Consider the following 19083-nt stretch of genomic DNA (forward strand, 5'->3'; position numbering starts at 1 on the left):
CGCACGCATATTGTGGAGGTTCCTGCCTCTGCAGCCCTGACCAATGATTACTTGAGTAGGATTCCGCAGCCGGTGGTGATCTATTTTTTATACAATATGTTTTACTGTATTTATACAAATCATGTAAAATAAATACAAAATAAGGAATAAAGATATATGTGAGAAAACAAAAATAAAGTTTAAATATATTTTTATAAAATTGTAAAAAGTTGTTAATTTATACGGTACTTAATTACTATCTACAAGCAGGTAATAAGTTAATAATATGTTAATATATTAATTGATAACATTAAATTTGAAATAAGTAGTAACATTAATTCTTATAAAAACGATATAACTAACAAGATAACTTAATCTGCGATATACAGACATGAAAAGAATTTATCCATCCAAATGCTTGTCGTCATTTTTCTAGTTCTATGACCTCCTATATCACCTGGTAAAGGATCATCGTCATCATCTTGGTTCTATCCCATTCACGTAGACTTACCACACCAGTCCTCGTCCACTATATCGATTTATCCGTCACCTCAGTCGTCACTCAATTCATAATCACGGTTTACGCAAACAAGTCCTTCCTAGCCCTATCCAATGTATCCCTCACACTGTGTTAATGGATAGGCAATTACTTGCAAATTACGTTCGCTTATTTAAACGCCATTTTGATGTTACTGTAACTCAACTCCCTTTAATACTACTTAGAATCCTTACCACTTTCAACAAACAATGTCAACACCAATTGGCAGAAACCCAATATGTACAAAATTGCACAAATTATAGCCTATCTATTTATATCCCTCAGTCAGTGATCTGTCAAGTTTCCATTGTCACATGCGATTCTCGCCTCACAACATAAGTTACAATGTCATTTAATAGTAACATTAACGTAAAATCGTGACTTATAAAAAAGAACTAACTACTTATAATGGTGCAATGTTTGCTATTTTTATTTTATTTTTTATTGGAGAAGAGACAAACGAGCATCGGGAATACTGAATATTTATTATAATAGTTACTAGCTGTTCCTGTGCGACTTCATTCGCATGAAATTATGAAAATTTTATGTTATTGTTTACATCTGTAAAAAAAAGACAACCTTGCTTCCTTGATATTGGCAGCAACTTATGGTCTCTGTCCCACGTTAGGGTTTCTTATCCAAAACATTTACCCCCTAAGTTGGCCTTAAAATATATAGCCAAAGGCGTGACGTAAGTGTAGGGCTTTTTATTAAAAAAACTATTATTATTATTACTGACACCTTAGGCAACAAAGAAATGTGTGTTTACGCTTTATTATAATAAGTATATATAAGTATAGATTAGCTCTTGACATCTTACCTATAGCTGATAATCTTCAAGTTATAAAACAAAAAGGTGCCTATTACCAAAACATGTTTTGCAAACGAGTCAGAAGGACAACATATAAAAATATCGTATTGTTTTTTTAGTATTAATAATAATTAATTTATTCCCTTTTAGTAAACACAATAAAGGGTAAAGTTATACATTTTTAATTTGATTTAAAAATCTGTCTTTTAAGGGTTTAATCTTACGTAAGACAATAAAAACATTTGACGCATTTAAATTATAAATCTTAATTAAATTAATTGTTAACATTATAAATGTGAATACACGTGAGGTAGCTGAAGCAAAACCTACACGTTTTAAAGTATTTAAAATTTTCCACACTTTAAAGTATATTCTTTTAATTTAAGGTATATACAATGGTAGAGCCCGCTTTAACATCTAGCGCGAATAAGCCGAATCACCCCGTGTACCACGATCACACAGAAGACAGGCGTCAAGTGCTAGAAATTCCGCGTTTTGTCTGATGAGTGTGATGCCGGAGACCCAACTTTGGTCCCACCCTGTTTCTTGTGAGAAAGGAAGGGAAGGGAAAGTGGATTTGACGGAGGAGACGCATAAGAAGAGGAAATGTCCTCTTTATGTGCATCTCCTCCTCCGTCGATTAAGGGTAACCAACGCATCTGCGATTGCGGATGTTTATGGGCAGGGGTCGCTTCGCCATTTTGGCGGATTCAGGTGGCCGCTGGCTGTTTGCCTCCTTATATTATAAAAAAAAAATCTGTTCTTAAACAACTTTAAGGATGGATTTATTACTATTTGAATATTGTTAAAATCATCATCATCATCAGCTCACCATACATCTCCAATAACGGGCTCGGAGCCAAAATAATGGTAACTAGGCCATAGTCAACCACGCTGCACTGCGGGTTGACTTCAGACATATCTTTGAACGTCTTCCCCGAAATGTGCAAGTATCACGATATTTTCCTTCACCGTAAGAACTTCGGGTAAATTATGTACACTTACAATTCGAAAACCGAACATCACATTGGTACGGGATTCGAACGCAAGACCTGGATTACAAGTCTAGTGCTTGAACCACTGAGCAATCGACGCTCCTAAAATAAAAATAGTAGCCATAAACTGTGGAATATTAGGCTTTTTTATTCCATTTGAACATCAACACGTGACTTACTTTTTTGTATAATATGAAAATTCTTATCTGGTTTAAATTTTATTAAAATATATTAAATGTTAAAAACTACCATAAACCTAAGAAAAATCAAAAATCAAATCTCTTGATATAAAATAATTTATACAATATTAATTATCCAATAAAATTAAATGAATAATCCAAGGCGGAGTTGTATTTGCGTTTAAATTTTTATGAACTAAACAAATTCAAATTCACTAGCTTTCGCCCGCGACTCCGTCTTCGTGGATTTAAATAAAACAAAAGCAAGTGGCCTATATGTTCTTCCAGACTGTCCTTTACACCTATGCCAAATTTCATCCAGATCCGTTCAGCCGCTTAGGCTCCAAACTCTAACAAACATCCGCATTCATAATGTTAGTATAATTACAATAGAAAAATCTAAATTATAGTTATATAGGCTATAATGTAAACTACTATACGTTTGAAAAACAAATTTTGCTAGACAAACTTTACAACCGTAACTACGCATCAAATATGCACGAACTATAGACTACTAAAAACTACAGTCTTTGTTTCTAACGATACTTTACTGAAATTAATATTTTATAAATTAGTTAATTCATCTATACTAATATAATAAAGCGTAAACACACACTTCTTTGTTGCCTAAGATGTCAGCAATTACAGCATGTTTTTGAATTATTCTTCCTTTAATAAAAAGTCCTACACTTACGTCACGCTTTAGGCTATACATTTTCACGCTATTAAGAGACCATAAGTTGCTGCCAACTTCAAGAAAGCAAGATTGTCAAGTTTTGTCATGTCATGTCATTTTGACATTTGCAATTGACAATTTGACACATATAATCAGTAAAATAATTTATTTATTTAAATAATTTGTTTTATAAAACATATACATAATAAATAACAAGACACAACAACGGACGTTAGTTATGAATGTAGAGTGGTACACCGGTAGAGGTAGACCTTGAAAGAGTTGGATGTATTGCGTGAAAGATGACAAGATCAAGAAGGGAGTGATGACTGAGATGACGGATGATAGAGTGCTTTGGAGGACGAAAACCCGGTGCGCCGACCTAACGGGAGTAGGATAAGGCAGGGGAGTTGATGATACATAACAAATGACAATGTGAGATACAATTATTTCCGTAGGAGCCAGTTAACTTTTTAAAATCTATGTGGAATATTTAATATTAACATAACTACCAGAATGTAGCATTTACTTGTGCTATACTTAGTAAAATCGACATTTAATCTGAATTTTAATCAATTAGGTACGGTTTAGTTTCACTGTATAAATATCTATACATATTGGCGGTTTTTCTTATTTAACTAAATCATTATTTTGTTCAAATAACCGTCAAGTTCCACGGTTGTGACGTCGTCCACGCAACATCAAGATAAGAAAGTAGTCCTTCAGCTACCCTTCAGTGAGAGTCCGGTCGAAATCAGCCCAGCCGTTTCGGAGATTACCCGTAACAAACGTGGCTTGCAGACATAGACAGACGGACAATAGTTTTTAAGCGATTTTCGTTAATAGCAACGCAAATACACCATCTTTCCGAAATCTGGAATGTTTCTTTTGATATTACAAACAGACACTCCAATTTTATTATATAAATAGATCTCTATCTATATATAGATATTTTAGTCTCTATTTTGTCAAAGAGAATGAGGAAGGGAAAGGGGCAGACTCGCTTCTCTTTAAAATAAAATATATTAGGTATTAAAACATCACATTAGTCTATACTATTATAATAAAGCGTAAACACACACTTCTTTGTTGCCTAAGATGTCAACAATTACACCATATTTTAGAATAATTATTTTTTTAAAAAGAGCCCTACAGTTACGTCACGCTTTAGGCCATATATTTTCACGCCATTAAACTTAGGGGGTAATTATTTTGGATAAAAAACCTAATGTGGGAAAGAGACCATAAGTTGCTGCCAACATAAAGAAAGCAAAGTTGCCATGGTTTATCATATCATTTGTCATGTCATTTTGACATTTACAATTGATGATTCGACACATGTAAACATAAAAATAAAATTTTCATAATTCTATGCGGATGAAGTCGCAGGGGAACATCTAGTGTCTAAATAAATCAACGCCCCGTTTTGACCTACCCTACGTCAATTGTCTCGCGAAGCCTATCTTGAGTACAATAAAATAAAGCAATTTTTAAAAAATAACTCTAGTGTATCAAAGCCCTTATAAAGAGATAAAAATTACACTCACTGTAAGACTCAATTGTTATCATAAGTTACCACGACCAGTTACACTTTGGTGCCGTCGATTGTAGTTAAAATATTTTTATTCCGTTTTCCGTTTAATTTCCGTCAAATTGTGAGAGTTGAAATGAAAAATAAATTCGTGTTCAATGAGGGCAATCAGATCAACCAAATAATATGCGCCATTTTTAGTAAGTATTTCTAACGTTTATTTCTCATTAATCTGTAATTAAAAGTAACTTTAAAATTATAACATATTTTAACGACTGATCTAGATAAGTAGAATACTTATTTGTCTAGTTTTATACCATAAGATGGAAAACAAGCAAACTGCTAACAGAATTTGCTGAAATAGCGTAGCAACCGCTGTCCATAATCGGTGTATTAGGGGACAAATAGAAAGAGTAAATTTCCCCTTTTTAATGTGTCATCTAAGTCATATCTACCTCCCCTTTTCCATTCTTCCCTTAGAAGAGGAATAAAAATAGGCCTCTATCATACACATTAACGATACTAAAATATTTCCACTTACACTTCCGCTTATTATTTTTAACTAGCTGTTGCTCGCGACTTCGTCCGCATGAAATTGAAAAATTATGAAAAAACATAGCCTATGTCACTCACTGATAATGTAGCTCTTTAATTGTGAAAGAATTATCGAAATCAGCCCCGCAGTTTTTGAGTTATTTCAATACATACAAAAACACAAAACCTTTTCCTCTTTATCTATACTGATGTTATAAAGAGGCTAATATTATAATTTATGTTTTTATATGTATTGAAATAACTCAAAAACTACTGGGCCGATTTTAGAAATTCTTTCACCGTTACAAAGGTAATTTATCTGTGTGTAGCCCAGGCTACATTTTTTATTATTATTTAACTTTATGCGGGTGAAGTCGCGTGCAACAGTTAGTATTAAGTATAGAACTGTAGTTTGTTTTTACAGTCAACATCCCGGCGATATCATACGGCACAACCATAGGATGGATGTCTCCGATGACGCTTTTATTACAGTCAAAGGATACGCCCACTGAAGTCCCGCTCACGGATATTGAGGTAATTTACCAAATCTCTAAAATATGTACCACCATTGCAATGATCGTCAACAGTTTATAGAGACCTTATAGTCATATTCCAAGTAGTTCACGTTCCGCTTGAAATAAAAAAAAAACAAAAGTGAGTAGCCTATGTGTTCTTCCAGACTATCCTCTGCATCTGTACCGAATTTCATCGAAATCCGTTCAGCTGTTTAGGCTACAAACTCTAACAAACATCCATCCATCTAAACTTTCGCATTTATAATATTAATATGAAGTATGACAGTCTCTTGGTAGCTGCTGCCGATTATTTCTTTCTCCCAATAATCATTAATTCAAACAAATACAATGCTTAATTAACAATAGAAAACATTATTTATAGTTTTAAAATTGAGTGTCAGTAACATATGTCTCGAATTCTAAAGCCTGCTACACACCTACAGTTTCAACTGGTCTGTAAAATTAAAAAAGTATCAGTTAAACTATACAGTTATCATATACTAGCTGTTCCGGTGCGACTTCATCCGCGTAAAATTATGAACATTTTATTATAGCGTTTACTTGTGTCAAATTATCAATTACAAATGTCAAAATGACATGAAATGAAGACAAGCCTTGGCAACCTTGCTTCCTTGATGGTGGCAGGAACTTACGGTCTGTTTCCCACATTAGAGTTTTTATCCAAAATGTTTACCCCTTAAGTTTAATAACGTGAAAACATATAGCCAAAAGCGTGACGTAAGTGTAGGGTTTTTTATTAAAAAAAGAATTATTCAAAAATATGCTGTAATTACTGACATCTTAGGCAACAAAGAAGTGTGTGTTTACAATTTATTATAATAGTATAGATACGCGTTCATTTTAAACACTCGGACAGTTTATTTAAAACAGTGCAGTTAAAATTGGACATGTGTCGCGGGCTTAATAAATAGAAAGTCTACATTCTTAGATAAAACACACATTGTTATTTAAATTAGCTATTAATTAAACTTGATAATTGTTTCCCGCTTATTTACACAAATGTATAAAAAAAAGGAATTATAAAATATGTATCGTTTACATTACTTTATTGTTATTAAATAATCTGTTTACTTCATAATTCTTGACTACCAACAAAAAGTTCAATAATCCAATTTAAAACAATAAGAAAATAAAATAATAAAGTCAATCGAGTATTTTGTAATAAATTATTATCATAATATTTAACTGCCGATCGTAAACAATATGGCAGAAACAAATGCGCAATAAACAGCAACATTTATGCATAACGAGCTGTTGCCCGCGACTTCGTCCGCGTGGCATTAGAAAACATACCAACTATATAAATTACAAAAAGCTACGTATCCCTCGGGAACCGGATATTTCTCTGGGATGAAGTTTATCTCATGTGTACTCCTGACTTTGTTTTATATCAGTGACAAATTTCAATAAGATATGTTGAACCGTTGCAGAATGATCGAGTAAACATTAAAAAACTAAATTAATGAATCCCACGGGAACCGTAACTATTCCCGGGATAAAAAGTAGCCTATGTGTTCTTCCAGACTATGCTCTAAACCTGTGCCAAATTTCATGGAGATCCGTTCAGTCGTTTAGGCTACAAACGTTAACAAACATCCATCCATCCATCCATCTAAACTTTCGCATTTATAATATTAGTAAGAAGTAAGATAGAGCGTGCGCACACCTTTGACTAAACTATCGCACAACAGTGCGATTGTCGATTGTTTCACAGCTAATTCAACTGTTTATTTGTACAACTAAACATAGAGTGGTGTGCGCACCTCCAAGCTCCTAGGAATCAAACAGGGACGAAACAGTTGTGCGATAATTTAGTCAAAGGTGTGCGCACGCTCTTACATCGATGTGAAAAATGACAATAAGACATAACAATACATTTTCCAAGGTTAGCAAAATTTATCGAGGTATGCTCAAAGATGTGCTCTCGCTCTAACAGTCAATTTCAAAATGACGGAAATCAGTCAAGAATAAAACAACGACCTGTAGCCTTTCAAGTGAATTAGATCAATCAATTGTATTCTTCAACAATAATAAGCTTTCAAATGGATAAGATAAATGAGTATATTAGAGGAAGTTTGAGTGTAGAAACAGTGGTAGAGAAGTAAGGAGTAAAAGAAAAAGAAAAGTAAGTAAAAGTTAGCTTGGTATGGGCATGTTATGAAGAGGGATGGATCACATGTGACAAGGAGTACGTTAGTTATGAGTGTGGAAGGGTACACCGTTAGAGGTAGACATAGAAAGAGATGGATGTATTGCGTAAAAGGTGACATGATCAAACAGGGAGTGATGACTGAGATGACGTATAGAGTTATTTGAAGGACAAAAACCTGTTGCGCCGACCCTTCGGGAGTAGGACTTATCCTATGGAGGACGATGATGAATCTTATTCTTTAACTATCATAAGTCATAGTTACTCGAGTTTATTAACTCTTGTTTACCATTAGTTTTATAATTCATTATTTTAAGATCATTTTTTCAATTACAGATATCATGGATAGCCTCACTTCCGTATTTAGTATGCGTACCGGCAAACTATTTGGTTGCATACGTTGGGGATAGATTTGGAAGAAAATTGTCGATAATATTCATGTCAACAATGTGCGCGGTAAGTTTAACTTTATGCAACTAACAGTCGTAGTACTTCCGCTTGTTCGTTTGCCACATTTTTACTATAAATAACATGGTAAGATATCATTGTTATCTCTGTATTTTTGAAGAAAAGTAGAAGGATGGTAATATTGTTGTAACAAAGAATACAATATTTATGAAATGGATATGTGGAATTGAAAGGATGAGAGTGTCTATCACGAATATTTACGTTAAGGCTGCGAGAACTTATCTATAACGTCATCCACAAAATTAATACGATACTAGCTGTTCCCGTGCGGCTTCATCCACATGAATTAATAAAAAAAAATATTGTTAAAATAACATGAATTGATGACAAACCATGGCATTCTTATTTCTTTGCTGTTTGCAGTTTGTAGCTTATTGACCCTTTCCCACATTAGGGTTTTAATCCAATTTATTTACCCTCTAAATTTAATAGCGTGAAAATATATAGCCTAAAATTGTAGGACTTTTTATTAAAGAAAAATCATTCAAAAACACGCTGTGATTGCTGACATCTTACGCCACAAAGTAGTGTGTGTTTTCGTTTTATTATATTATAGTATAGATTGGCTTTATAAATCTAACTAGTACAAATTTTCTCGGTAACGTATCAAAAACAATTTCGCGGTTTCGAGATAAGTCCTTTAATGAACAAAGTACAAAATAACAAGATATATTTTCCTCTTAGAAACAAGCCAGGAGAGTAGTCCTTGAAAAGACAGACAATATCTGATATCGGACAAAATGACATACTAACTTTATCCACATGTCAGGTTCGGTGTTACATTTGATAGGCATAAAAGCGATTGCGAATGTAAAAAGTAAACCGCATAGAACTGCTTATATCAAGTTTTAACTGAGCGGTAGATTACTCTATTTCTTTTGGTACTTGGGGTATTTTAGAAAGACGTGAAAACCATATAATAGCATTAGATTCCACAACACACCATTGAGTTTGTTTGCCTATTTTTTTAACATAATTTAAAAGAAAACAACAACCATTGGGTGAAAACTAGAATATTGACACTAAAACATTTCTACGCCTAACACTAAACTTTTTTTATAACATAAGGTGGCAAACGAGCAAGCGGCCACCTAAATCCACCGAAATGAAAATCGACCGCTGTCCATAAACATCCGCAATTGCAGATGCGTTGCCTACCCTTAATTAACAGAGCACAATTTCCCTTCCTATGCGTTTCCTCCACCGTCTAATCCACTTTTCCTTCTCATCCTTTCCTATTAAGAAAAGAGTGGAAAGGGAAAGGGATTAAAATTAGGCCTCTGTTTAGTCGCGCTTTGATTCCTATGAGGTAACATGGAGTTGCGTACACTATTCGATTTTTAGTTGTGCAACTAAACAGTTGAATGGACTGTGAAACAATCGACAGACGACAATCAAATAGGTTGTGTGTAATTTACAGGCATGTTGGATATTAAAACTGTCTTCATATAACATCTGGGCGTTCCTTGTAGCGAGATGTTTGGCGGGGATCGTAATGGCAGCCAGTTGCGTCAACTGCCCAGTTTATACAAAGGAGGTTTGCGATAACAATATCAGAGGGGCTTTAGGATGTATGGTGAGTTACATTAGAAAACAAATGAACTGCGGCTCAACAACCAGCTCAAGCGATGTACTATAGCTGCGAGCTGATTGAGCCGACGCACTGATCTGCTAGACACATATGAATTGTGAGACCATACAGATCAACTACGTATTATGTTTTCTTTTCAGTTGGCATTATTCTTCACCACTGGTAGTCTGTTTACTTATATAATTGGTGATCTGTTCAGTTACCGCACAGTTCTGTGGATCTGTTTATCCATACCTGTGTTCCATTTGATAACATTCACATTGATGCCGGAATCACCATCGTATTTAGTGAAGATTGGTAAAGAAGAGGTACGTAAATGCATGTCATTATTGTTATAAGTTATAAGTGTTTTTGATATCGTCATCTCCTTATATTACACTCGTAGAGTGCACCGTGCTTTCACCCTCCAAATAACTCTATCATCCGTCATCTCAGTCATAACTCACTTCTTGACCATGGCACCTTTCACGCAATCATGTTTTTTAATATCGCATCTTCTACATCAATCTTGTACGCGTTTAAGAAAATTAACTAAGGATTTAAATGTTACAATGTAACGTTTCCTTATATCTATACTAATATACATTAATAAGCTACGTTATCAGTTAGTTGCATAAGCTAGGTTTCCATTATTTTTAATTACATAATAAAAAAAAAAACTTACAGGAGGCAGCAAAAGCGTTATCTTGGTTAAGACGAAGAGGCAAAAATCACTACACGATACAAAACGAAATTGAAGCTTTAAAGAAAGAACAAAAAAATGACATCGACGGAGACAAATTTCTATTAAAAGCAATCCGTATGTTCTATTTACTTCACTTTTAACACATCGATAGTAAACACTAATTAAATAATAACCTAAAAACTCAAATTATCTTTTTTAAATCGTCTTTTTACTTTTAAAACTTTAGATCATTATTGCATTTCATTTTAAATTGCAACTGCCAAATGTCAAACTTTGACTTTTTAATTCATGAGTTGATTTTGTTGCCTGCCAGTCCGTCTGACTGCCAGTTAATTATGTATTTGTTGCAATAACAAAATGAAAAGAAAAAAATAGGAAATCTTATCTTACTAATCTTACGTCTTACTAATATTATAAATGCGAAAGTTTAGATGGATGGATGTTTGTTAGAGTTTGTAGCCTAAACGGCTGAACAGATTTCGATTAAATTTGTTTAATTATTTTTCCAGTGAAGGATAAGATTTTGTTCAAGGCGTTTCAAATAGCATTAATGGCGGCATTAGCTAGGGAAGTATGTGGCGCTGTTCCCGTGTTGAACTTCGCTGGTGGAATATTCGCTATGGCTTCAGAAGGCACAGGCTTGATACTTTCGCCCAATCAACAAGCGATGATGCTGGGAGTCGTTCAGTTAACGGGCTCTTTACTCGCTTCAAGTGTCGTAGAAAAAGTTGGAAGAAAGGTTAGTTAATTTATGTTTTTTAATGAAAAACACAAACAAATTCAAACTAATATTATAAATTATATAATAATATACATGGATGGATGGACAGATGTATGCATGTTTGTAAAGTTTGTAGCCTAAACGACTGAACAAATTTCGATAAAATTTGGTACAGGATAGTCTGGAAGAACACATAGGTTACTCACTTTTTTATAATTCCACGCGGACTTAGTCGCGGACGAAAGTTAACTGTTATATTAAGAGAAAAAAGCTTAAGAATAAGCCAGAGAAGTTTATGGTATAAAATGAATGCAAAAATTTATATCTTCTTTAGAAGTATATATAAGTTGATACATTTAACCTCCTTTCAGGTCTTAATGGCTGGCACTTGTCTTATATCCGGCCTGAGTATGTTCGGCTTGGCGTCCTGGTTCCTGGCTAGAGACTACTCGTACTTCGCGCCTGCTTGGATCCCGGTCTTCACTCTATGCTTGTGTATTCTATGCGATGCGTCTGGGTTACAACCTATTTCTGTGGTCATCACTGGAGAGATATTTTCATTCAAGGTGAAATAACTAGCTTCTCTAGTAGTGTTAGGGTGAGGTGTGGCGACCGACTAGGGCGATGGAAGCAAAGGTTTTTATGGCTTTTTACGTGTGTATTGACGCGGTAAAAAGCCCGCTCAAGACACCGGTAAAAACAGGGCCTGACATTATCTTATATCTAAGTACCATCCAAGAAGAGAGTCCAAAGCGGTCGCCCAACCACGCCCTACCTTAAAGTTGGTCTCAAAATTTATGAAGTTGACTTTAATTGAAATGAACAATTTTTTTTTTCAGTATCGTGGATCAGTTTTAGCCACAACAATGGCGATAGCATCGTTAGCTGATTTCCTTCAGCTGTTATACTTTAAACCACTGGCCAGTTCTATCGGTGTTCACTACGCCTTTTATTTCTTCAGTTTTATGTGCCTTAGTAGTGCACTGTACACTATTATTGTTGTACCAGAAACTAAGGCACGAGATCTTGAAGACATTTATGATGATTTGAGGGGAATAAAGAGGAACGAAAAGAACAAAGAAATATCAACAATTAGTAATAGTGTTTGAAGTCGAATTAATTATAAATATGTGAATTTAAGTAAATGAATCTGTTTCCATCATTTTTATATTTCAATGGCTCCTACGTAAACTATCGTAGGGTTGAAAGTCAAAATTATGCAAATCATCATCTCCCCTGCCTTATCCTACTCCCGTAGGGTCGGAGCACCGGGTTTTCGTCCTCCAAAGCACTCTATCATCCGTCGTCATCACTTCCTTCTTTATCATGTCACCTTTCATGCAATCCATCCATCTCTTTCTAGGTCTACCTCTACAGATGTACCCCTCCACATTCATAGTAAAATTATGCAAATCAACATTTAAAATATTACATTCTACATTTGTTTTTCTTTCTAACGTTATTTTTAATTTCACATAGCAATTATATTTTTCAAATTAATTTATAAAGCATGAAGCAATTTATAAATCGCTAAATTATGCCTTACAATAGTCTACGTAGGAGCCACAGATGTCATACATTTAGTTGTAGGGGACATTTGCTTAACGAGTTTATGATTTTTCAGAGGTAATGGCGATTGTTCATATAATTATTAATTGTCAGTTTCGATGTTGTTGGCCGCTAATTTAGAATTATACAAGAATATATATTTCTCGCCTCTAACTCATTAGATGTAAGCTTAATTTTAAGTTTAGTTATTTCAAACAATAATTCTGTTATACTTCATAAAAAAAGCACTGAAACCTTTAAAACTAGTTTTATTTATTGCGTAGTTAATAGCATTAAGTAAATAAATTGCTTTTAATATTTAGCAAATTACTTGCAAATATAAAGAGTAATTGTTACTAATTGTGCACTTGCATTAAGTGGTTTTGCCGTTACTATGGATTCTCGAAAGAAACTCACTTCATTTTTCACATCGACATTTTCTTATAATATAAGGAAATATGCTAGAAATTTTTTTATTAAATTTTGAAGAACTTAACAAATGGCGATTCTAGCTTTTGCATAAATTTAGTCGACATCATTAAAAACAGTTTTTAGAAATATATAAAGGTAATGTTACTCAGTGACAATGACAGCTTTCTTTTAGTAACAATTTTGATATTGCTTCTGTAGATGATGATGATGTTGATTCGTTACATATGTTGATTTAAAAATTCACTCGAAGTTATTGATCGAGTCAATAGTAGGGGTAACATGAATTAAGGGTGTTATGAGAACAGTTCCGTTCAGTTTAAAAGCCATGTTGGACGAAGAGTTCGTGTCGATTTTTGCACCGATGCATTTAATCAGTACTTGCCTATTCATTAGAAAGTATGATTTATATAAAACTCGATTAACACCCAGTTCTAATCGTGGAATATTATTATCTGTGTTTGGAATAATTATTGTTTTTACCTCATTAATTTTGACGTTATACAGTTTATCGATTATTATCAATATACCAACATACTATACTTATTTATTTATTTATATTCAATACGCTGTTGGTTGCAGTATGATTATTGTTTTTAACTTACGCAATAGTTTTATTAACACCAAACTATTAATAATATTACAAATGATCGAACGTAATATACCAGATCGTCGTATTCTTAAAAGAATCAAAACAATCGTTTGGTTTTCATGTTTCACAATGATTTTATCTCATGGAATTTTCATAACCTTAAAATTATTTCTGGATCCGTTCTGGACGAAGCAGAAAGGTTGCTTTGTCATTTTGACGTTTATATTAGATTTTGAATTATTTTATTCCACTATTGTTGTATATTTTATGGCGTGTAAAATAAAACAATGGACACAAGTGTTAAATAAAAATGACAAACAATCATCAGATAGCAGTAGAGTTACAGAACATACTTTACAAATGATGTACAAGACATATAAATCTTTGTTAGACGCGCTAACACTTGTAAAGAGGACAACACAATGGACGGTAACTATCGAGTTATTTAATTTATATTTATTTATTATATTACGTATACAATCCAGTGAATACGAACTAATTTTGAGGCCTTGAGGGCCCTTTTTATACCATAAAGTGGCAAACGAGCAAGCAGCCACCTTAAACTACCTAAATGGCGAAGCGACCGCGCCCATAGCATAGCAATTGCAGATGCGTTGCCTACTCTTAAACAACGGAGGAGGACACGCACATAAAAAGGATATTTCCCCTTCCTATGCGTTTCCTCCACCGTCAAATCCACTTCCCCTTCCCAACCTCCCCTTAGGCCTCCGACACCACACTCATCAGACGAAACACGGAATTGCTTCCATTTCACGCCTGTCTTCTGTTTGGTCGTGGTATTACACCGGGCGAGCCGGCCTTGCAGTGCGAAGAAGTTAAAGCGGGCGCTACCACTGTCTCTTCTCTTACTATTTCTTCTATACATTTCGATCAGCAGTCATATCTGAACTCACACCCATACGCATATCCTCTTTTACAATCCATCCATACTTCTATGGTCTTCCGACATCTTTGTAGCGATCCACATTTAATCTTAATAATTTCTTGTTTGTTATCTCTCCGTTTTGATTACAGATATTGTTACATTTTGTGACATCTTTCACGCAGTCAATGGCTTTCTTTGGAATACTAATGTTATGCACTGGTAACGAAATTGTAAGTATCTATTGATGTGGGTCTACACTGCAGGGTTTTTGCTATTTTAATCCGCAACACAGCTTTTTTCACCATGTTAGTATCAAGGAATTCTGCCAGATATCAATGTAGATCTATCCTAATATAAACAGGAAAGATTTGTGTTTTTGTATTTTTGTATGGATTGAAATAACTCAAACATTATTTCACCATTAAAAAGTTACGTTATCAGTGAGTAACATTTATATTTTTACTAGCTTTCGCCCGGGGCTCCCTCCTCGAGGTATTAAAAAAAAACAAAAGCAAGTATCCTACGTGTTCTTCCAGACTATCCTCTACATCTATGCTAAATGTCATCGAGATCCCTTCAGCTGTTTAGGCTGTTATCCATCCATCCATCTAAACTTTCCCATTTATAATAATAGTAAGATTATTTTTTAATTCACGAGGGCGAAGTCGCGGGCTCCAGTTAATCGATAATATTATAGACGTTGTTGATTATTATTTTAAATGTGATTATATTGTTTATTAATTTCTAGTTGAATTCCATGCTGATGACAAGCCGTCTCTTGAGTATTGCGATGTTTGTTATCAAATCATTAACAATGGAAACAATTTACTGCATGGTGTGCGAGAACTTTTACCGTCAGATAAATACAGCTAAACTACACGTCATATTATTTGGAAGCCATCAAGAGTATAGTACGTATTTTAAATGAATAATTAGAATATATTTTAATCTAGTTATATTATTATAATAAAGCGTAAACACTCATTTCTTTGTTGCCTAACATGTCAACAATTATAGCATATTTTTGAATAATTATTTCTTTAATAAAAAGCCCTGCACTTACGACACGCTTTAGGCTATTCATTTTCACGCTATTAAAATTAGGAGGTAAATAAATTGGAAGAAAACCTTCATATGGTAAAGTGACCTACATGCTGCCAACTATCAGGAAGCTTGGTAACAGTAATTTTAACATTTGCAATTGAGAATTTGACAAATGTAAACAATAAAATAAAGATTTTATAATTTTGCGAGGATGTAGCCGCAAGTACAGCTACTAAAGAATAAAAGTAATCAAATATGATAGTTGCTCGGAACATGCAGTTGCTGCGCAGAATATAATTTTATGTATGGCGAAGTATAAAAGGATGCGGAGGAAATGCACTTCGCATCTTATTGGAACCGTCAAAGATCTTGACGCGCATAATACCTAGATCATAGTATTTGAGCTACCAAGAGAATAGGTATTTCTTATCGACTTAAACATTTATGAGTGGAATTGAAAGTTAGTGATGTACACTTCCGTATAGAGATTTTAAAATTGAAGTTTATGTTATCATAATTTTATCTGAATTGCAGATGATTTTATTGCAGAAGTGAGTCAGAATTTATAATTTCACTTTATCAATAATTTACTCTGATAGCCAAGTTAAATTTTTATACAAATGTATCATGACAAAATACTCCATATACTACTTTTGCGAGCATTCTAGTTAATTATTAACCCTGTATACTGGCCTTAATTTGTACCAAGTTTCACATTTATTTATTGACAGATAACTTTTTCTTACAGCCAGTGCTAAAAGGTTCGTCAAAAGCGTACAAAGGTTAACCGCCTTGCAGTATACGAAGCTGAACGGCTGCGGTGTTTTCGTTGTCGATGCAAAATTACCATTCAACTTAGCAGCGCTAATATTGAACCATATTGTCGTCTTACTGCAGTTTGCTCTCAGCAACAGTGAAACAAAAGATATATAATTGATTTTAAAAAGACTTAAGCCTTAAGCCTTTGAATAAACTATCGCACAACTGTTTAGTCGCACTTTGAGTCCAATGAGCTTATATAGAGGAGCGCACACTACTCGATTTTTAGTTGTGCGACTACACAGTTGAATTGGCTGCAAAACAATCGGCAATCGCCCCACGATTGTGCGATAGTTTAGTCAAAGGTGTGCGCCCGCTCTGAAAAGGAAATTAAATTATTGTAGAATATGGTTACTCTTTTATTATAAAACTATCATACTTATGGTCAAGTGTCCCCTAAATTTAGTAGGGCATCTTGTAAGAATTTCGTTTCAAAACACAACAAACACGCTGTGCTATCAACAAATAGAGGAAAGGGACTATGGTATTCCATATTTGTATTTACAGTGATTAAATTTTCTAACTCAGTGCCGGTTACAAGCGCTCCTAACAGTGTCTCCCACTACACACTAATTCTGTTATGTGTGATTGTATTCGCAGAACTAGGACGCCCTTTCTGTCGGCTCTTAGTCACCCAACTGTGCTTTCTAACGCCGGCTCTGCCTGTTTAAGATCACATTAGCAAAATCAAACACTGATACGTTAGTCCTACAAGTATTGATACTAACCAAGTAACTACACTAAGGTTAAGAGAATGGTATCTGCAGCAATACAGCGGTGTATGTGGTCAGCACGGAGAGGAAACGTAGCGGCAGTGAGGCGTCCACGGTCAGCATACCACATGCCACTAGTGGAGAATACGAATTGCCTCGACGTAGACTTTTGTATGCTAAACGTTCGAATGCTGTAAAAAAAGTTTTTTTTTTAATATAAGAGAAGAGGGGAAACGGGCGGCGGGAACACAGAGGTGGTCTACAACGCTTTAATTTCAATGGAAAAATCTAGAATCTTCTAAAATTTGTTTTGGAAAATTCACACACGTCGCAATAAACAGCTATTTCATTTAGAGAGTGTGTGAGTAAACTATCGCACAACTGCTTAGTCTCGCTTTGATTCATATAAGCTTATATGGAGGTGCACACTACTCGATTTTTAGTTATGCAACTAAATAGTTGAATTGGCTACGAAACAATCGACAATCGCACAACAGCGTCCGCTCTTATACAGTCGAACCTCGATAACTCAAACCTCGGTAACTTAAAAACCTCTATAACTTCAAAAAATAATATGTTCCCTTCCCGTCAGATCCCAAAACCTCTACAACATAGACCCTTGATAACTTAAAACCTCTATAACTTAAAATATTTTGTGTTTCCCTTATTAACTTATCGAGGTTCTACTGTAGTATTTTAATTACTCTGAAGATAGTTCTTTACTTACGTGTGCATTTTTTATCCGCAACTGCTTTTAAAAACAAAACCTGCGTGTTCTTGAGTGATATGAACAGCATTTCGCATTCGAAACTAATCGATATTAATAATGCTATGTTCTTGATAGTCCACATTAATAAAATAAATATCACGACAGTGAATGTATTACTCTGAAATATAAACATATAGTTATCAAGTAAATATAAATGTCAGTAGTAATCCACAAGTCCTGGGTTCGAATCACGCTGTACCAATGTGATTTTAGATTTCCATATTTACAAAATTTACCCGACGTTCTTACGTGAAGAAAAACATCGTGATGCCAGCAAATATCGAAGAAGAAATTCAAAGATATGTTTGAAGTCAACCCACAATGTACCAGCGTGGTTGACTATGGCCTAGTCACCCCTAACTTAGAGTAGACTCCGCGCCCCTCAGTGGGGGTACAGTGAGCTGGTGATGATGATGATGATTGTAATAAAGCGTATATACCTACACCTTTCTAAGGTAATTGCGCAAACTAATGTACATGGACACGCACACAATGTAAAGTGACATTTGTAATCAAAATTTTCGATATAGTAGATCGATTGGTGCTATTGCAAACACTAATGAGTAAAAAAAATCTTCCATTAGTTTAACTCACCGTAATCACGTATTGAACATTATTTAAAAGCTGCATAAATATTATAACAATGTGACATGAAATCTGCAATAAAACCACATTTTATTAATATAACTAACTAGCTTTCCCGCGACTCCGTCCATGTGGAATAAAAAAACAAAATTACCATCTTTTTCTCATGAGGAAAGGATGGGAAGGGGAAGTGAATTTGACGGTGGAGGAAAAACATAGGAAGGGGAAATATCCTCTTTATGTGCGTCTCCTCCTCTGTCGGATACGGGTAGGCAACGCATCTGCAATTGCGGATGTCTATGGGC

The 19083-nt window shown here is 34.5% G+C and overlaps 1 protein-coding gene and 1 long non-coding RNA gene across 2 annotated transcripts in view; one reads left to right on the forward strand and one right to left on the reverse strand.

Moving 5' to 3' along the window:
* The window catches only part of LOC106103176, a 28407-nt gene extending 17574 nt beyond the window's left edge, over positions 1–10833 (reverse strand). The window contains exon 1 of the long non-coding RNA XR_001225613.1: positions 10652–10833. This is a non-coding gene — a long non-coding RNA (uncharacterized LOC106103176). The remainder of the gene's footprint in view (positions 1–10651) is intronic.
* On the forward strand, positions 4787–12650 carry LOC106103173 (facilitated trehalose transporter Tret1-like). Its single transcript, XM_013282861.1, has 9 exons — positions 4787–4909; positions 5668–5777; positions 8265–8384; positions 9817–9972; positions 10128–10295; positions 10654–10786; positions 11182–11411; positions 11765–11959; positions 12233–12650. The coding sequence occupies exons 1-9, from the start codon at positions 4846–4848 to the stop codon at positions 12500–12502; spliced, it is 1446 nt and encodes a 481-aa protein (XP_013138315.1). The 5' UTR covers positions 4787–4845; the 3' UTR covers positions 12503–12650.
* Positions 12651–19083: the final 6433 nt, after the last annotated feature.

The sequence above is a fragment of the Papilio polytes genome, unplaced genomic scaffold, assembly GCF_000836215.1.
Source record: "Papilio polytes unplaced genomic scaffold, Ppol_1.0 DF823868.1, whole genome shotgun sequence".
Lineage (NCBI taxonomy): Eukaryota > Metazoa > Arthropoda > Insecta > Lepidoptera > Papilionidae > Papilio > Papilio polytes.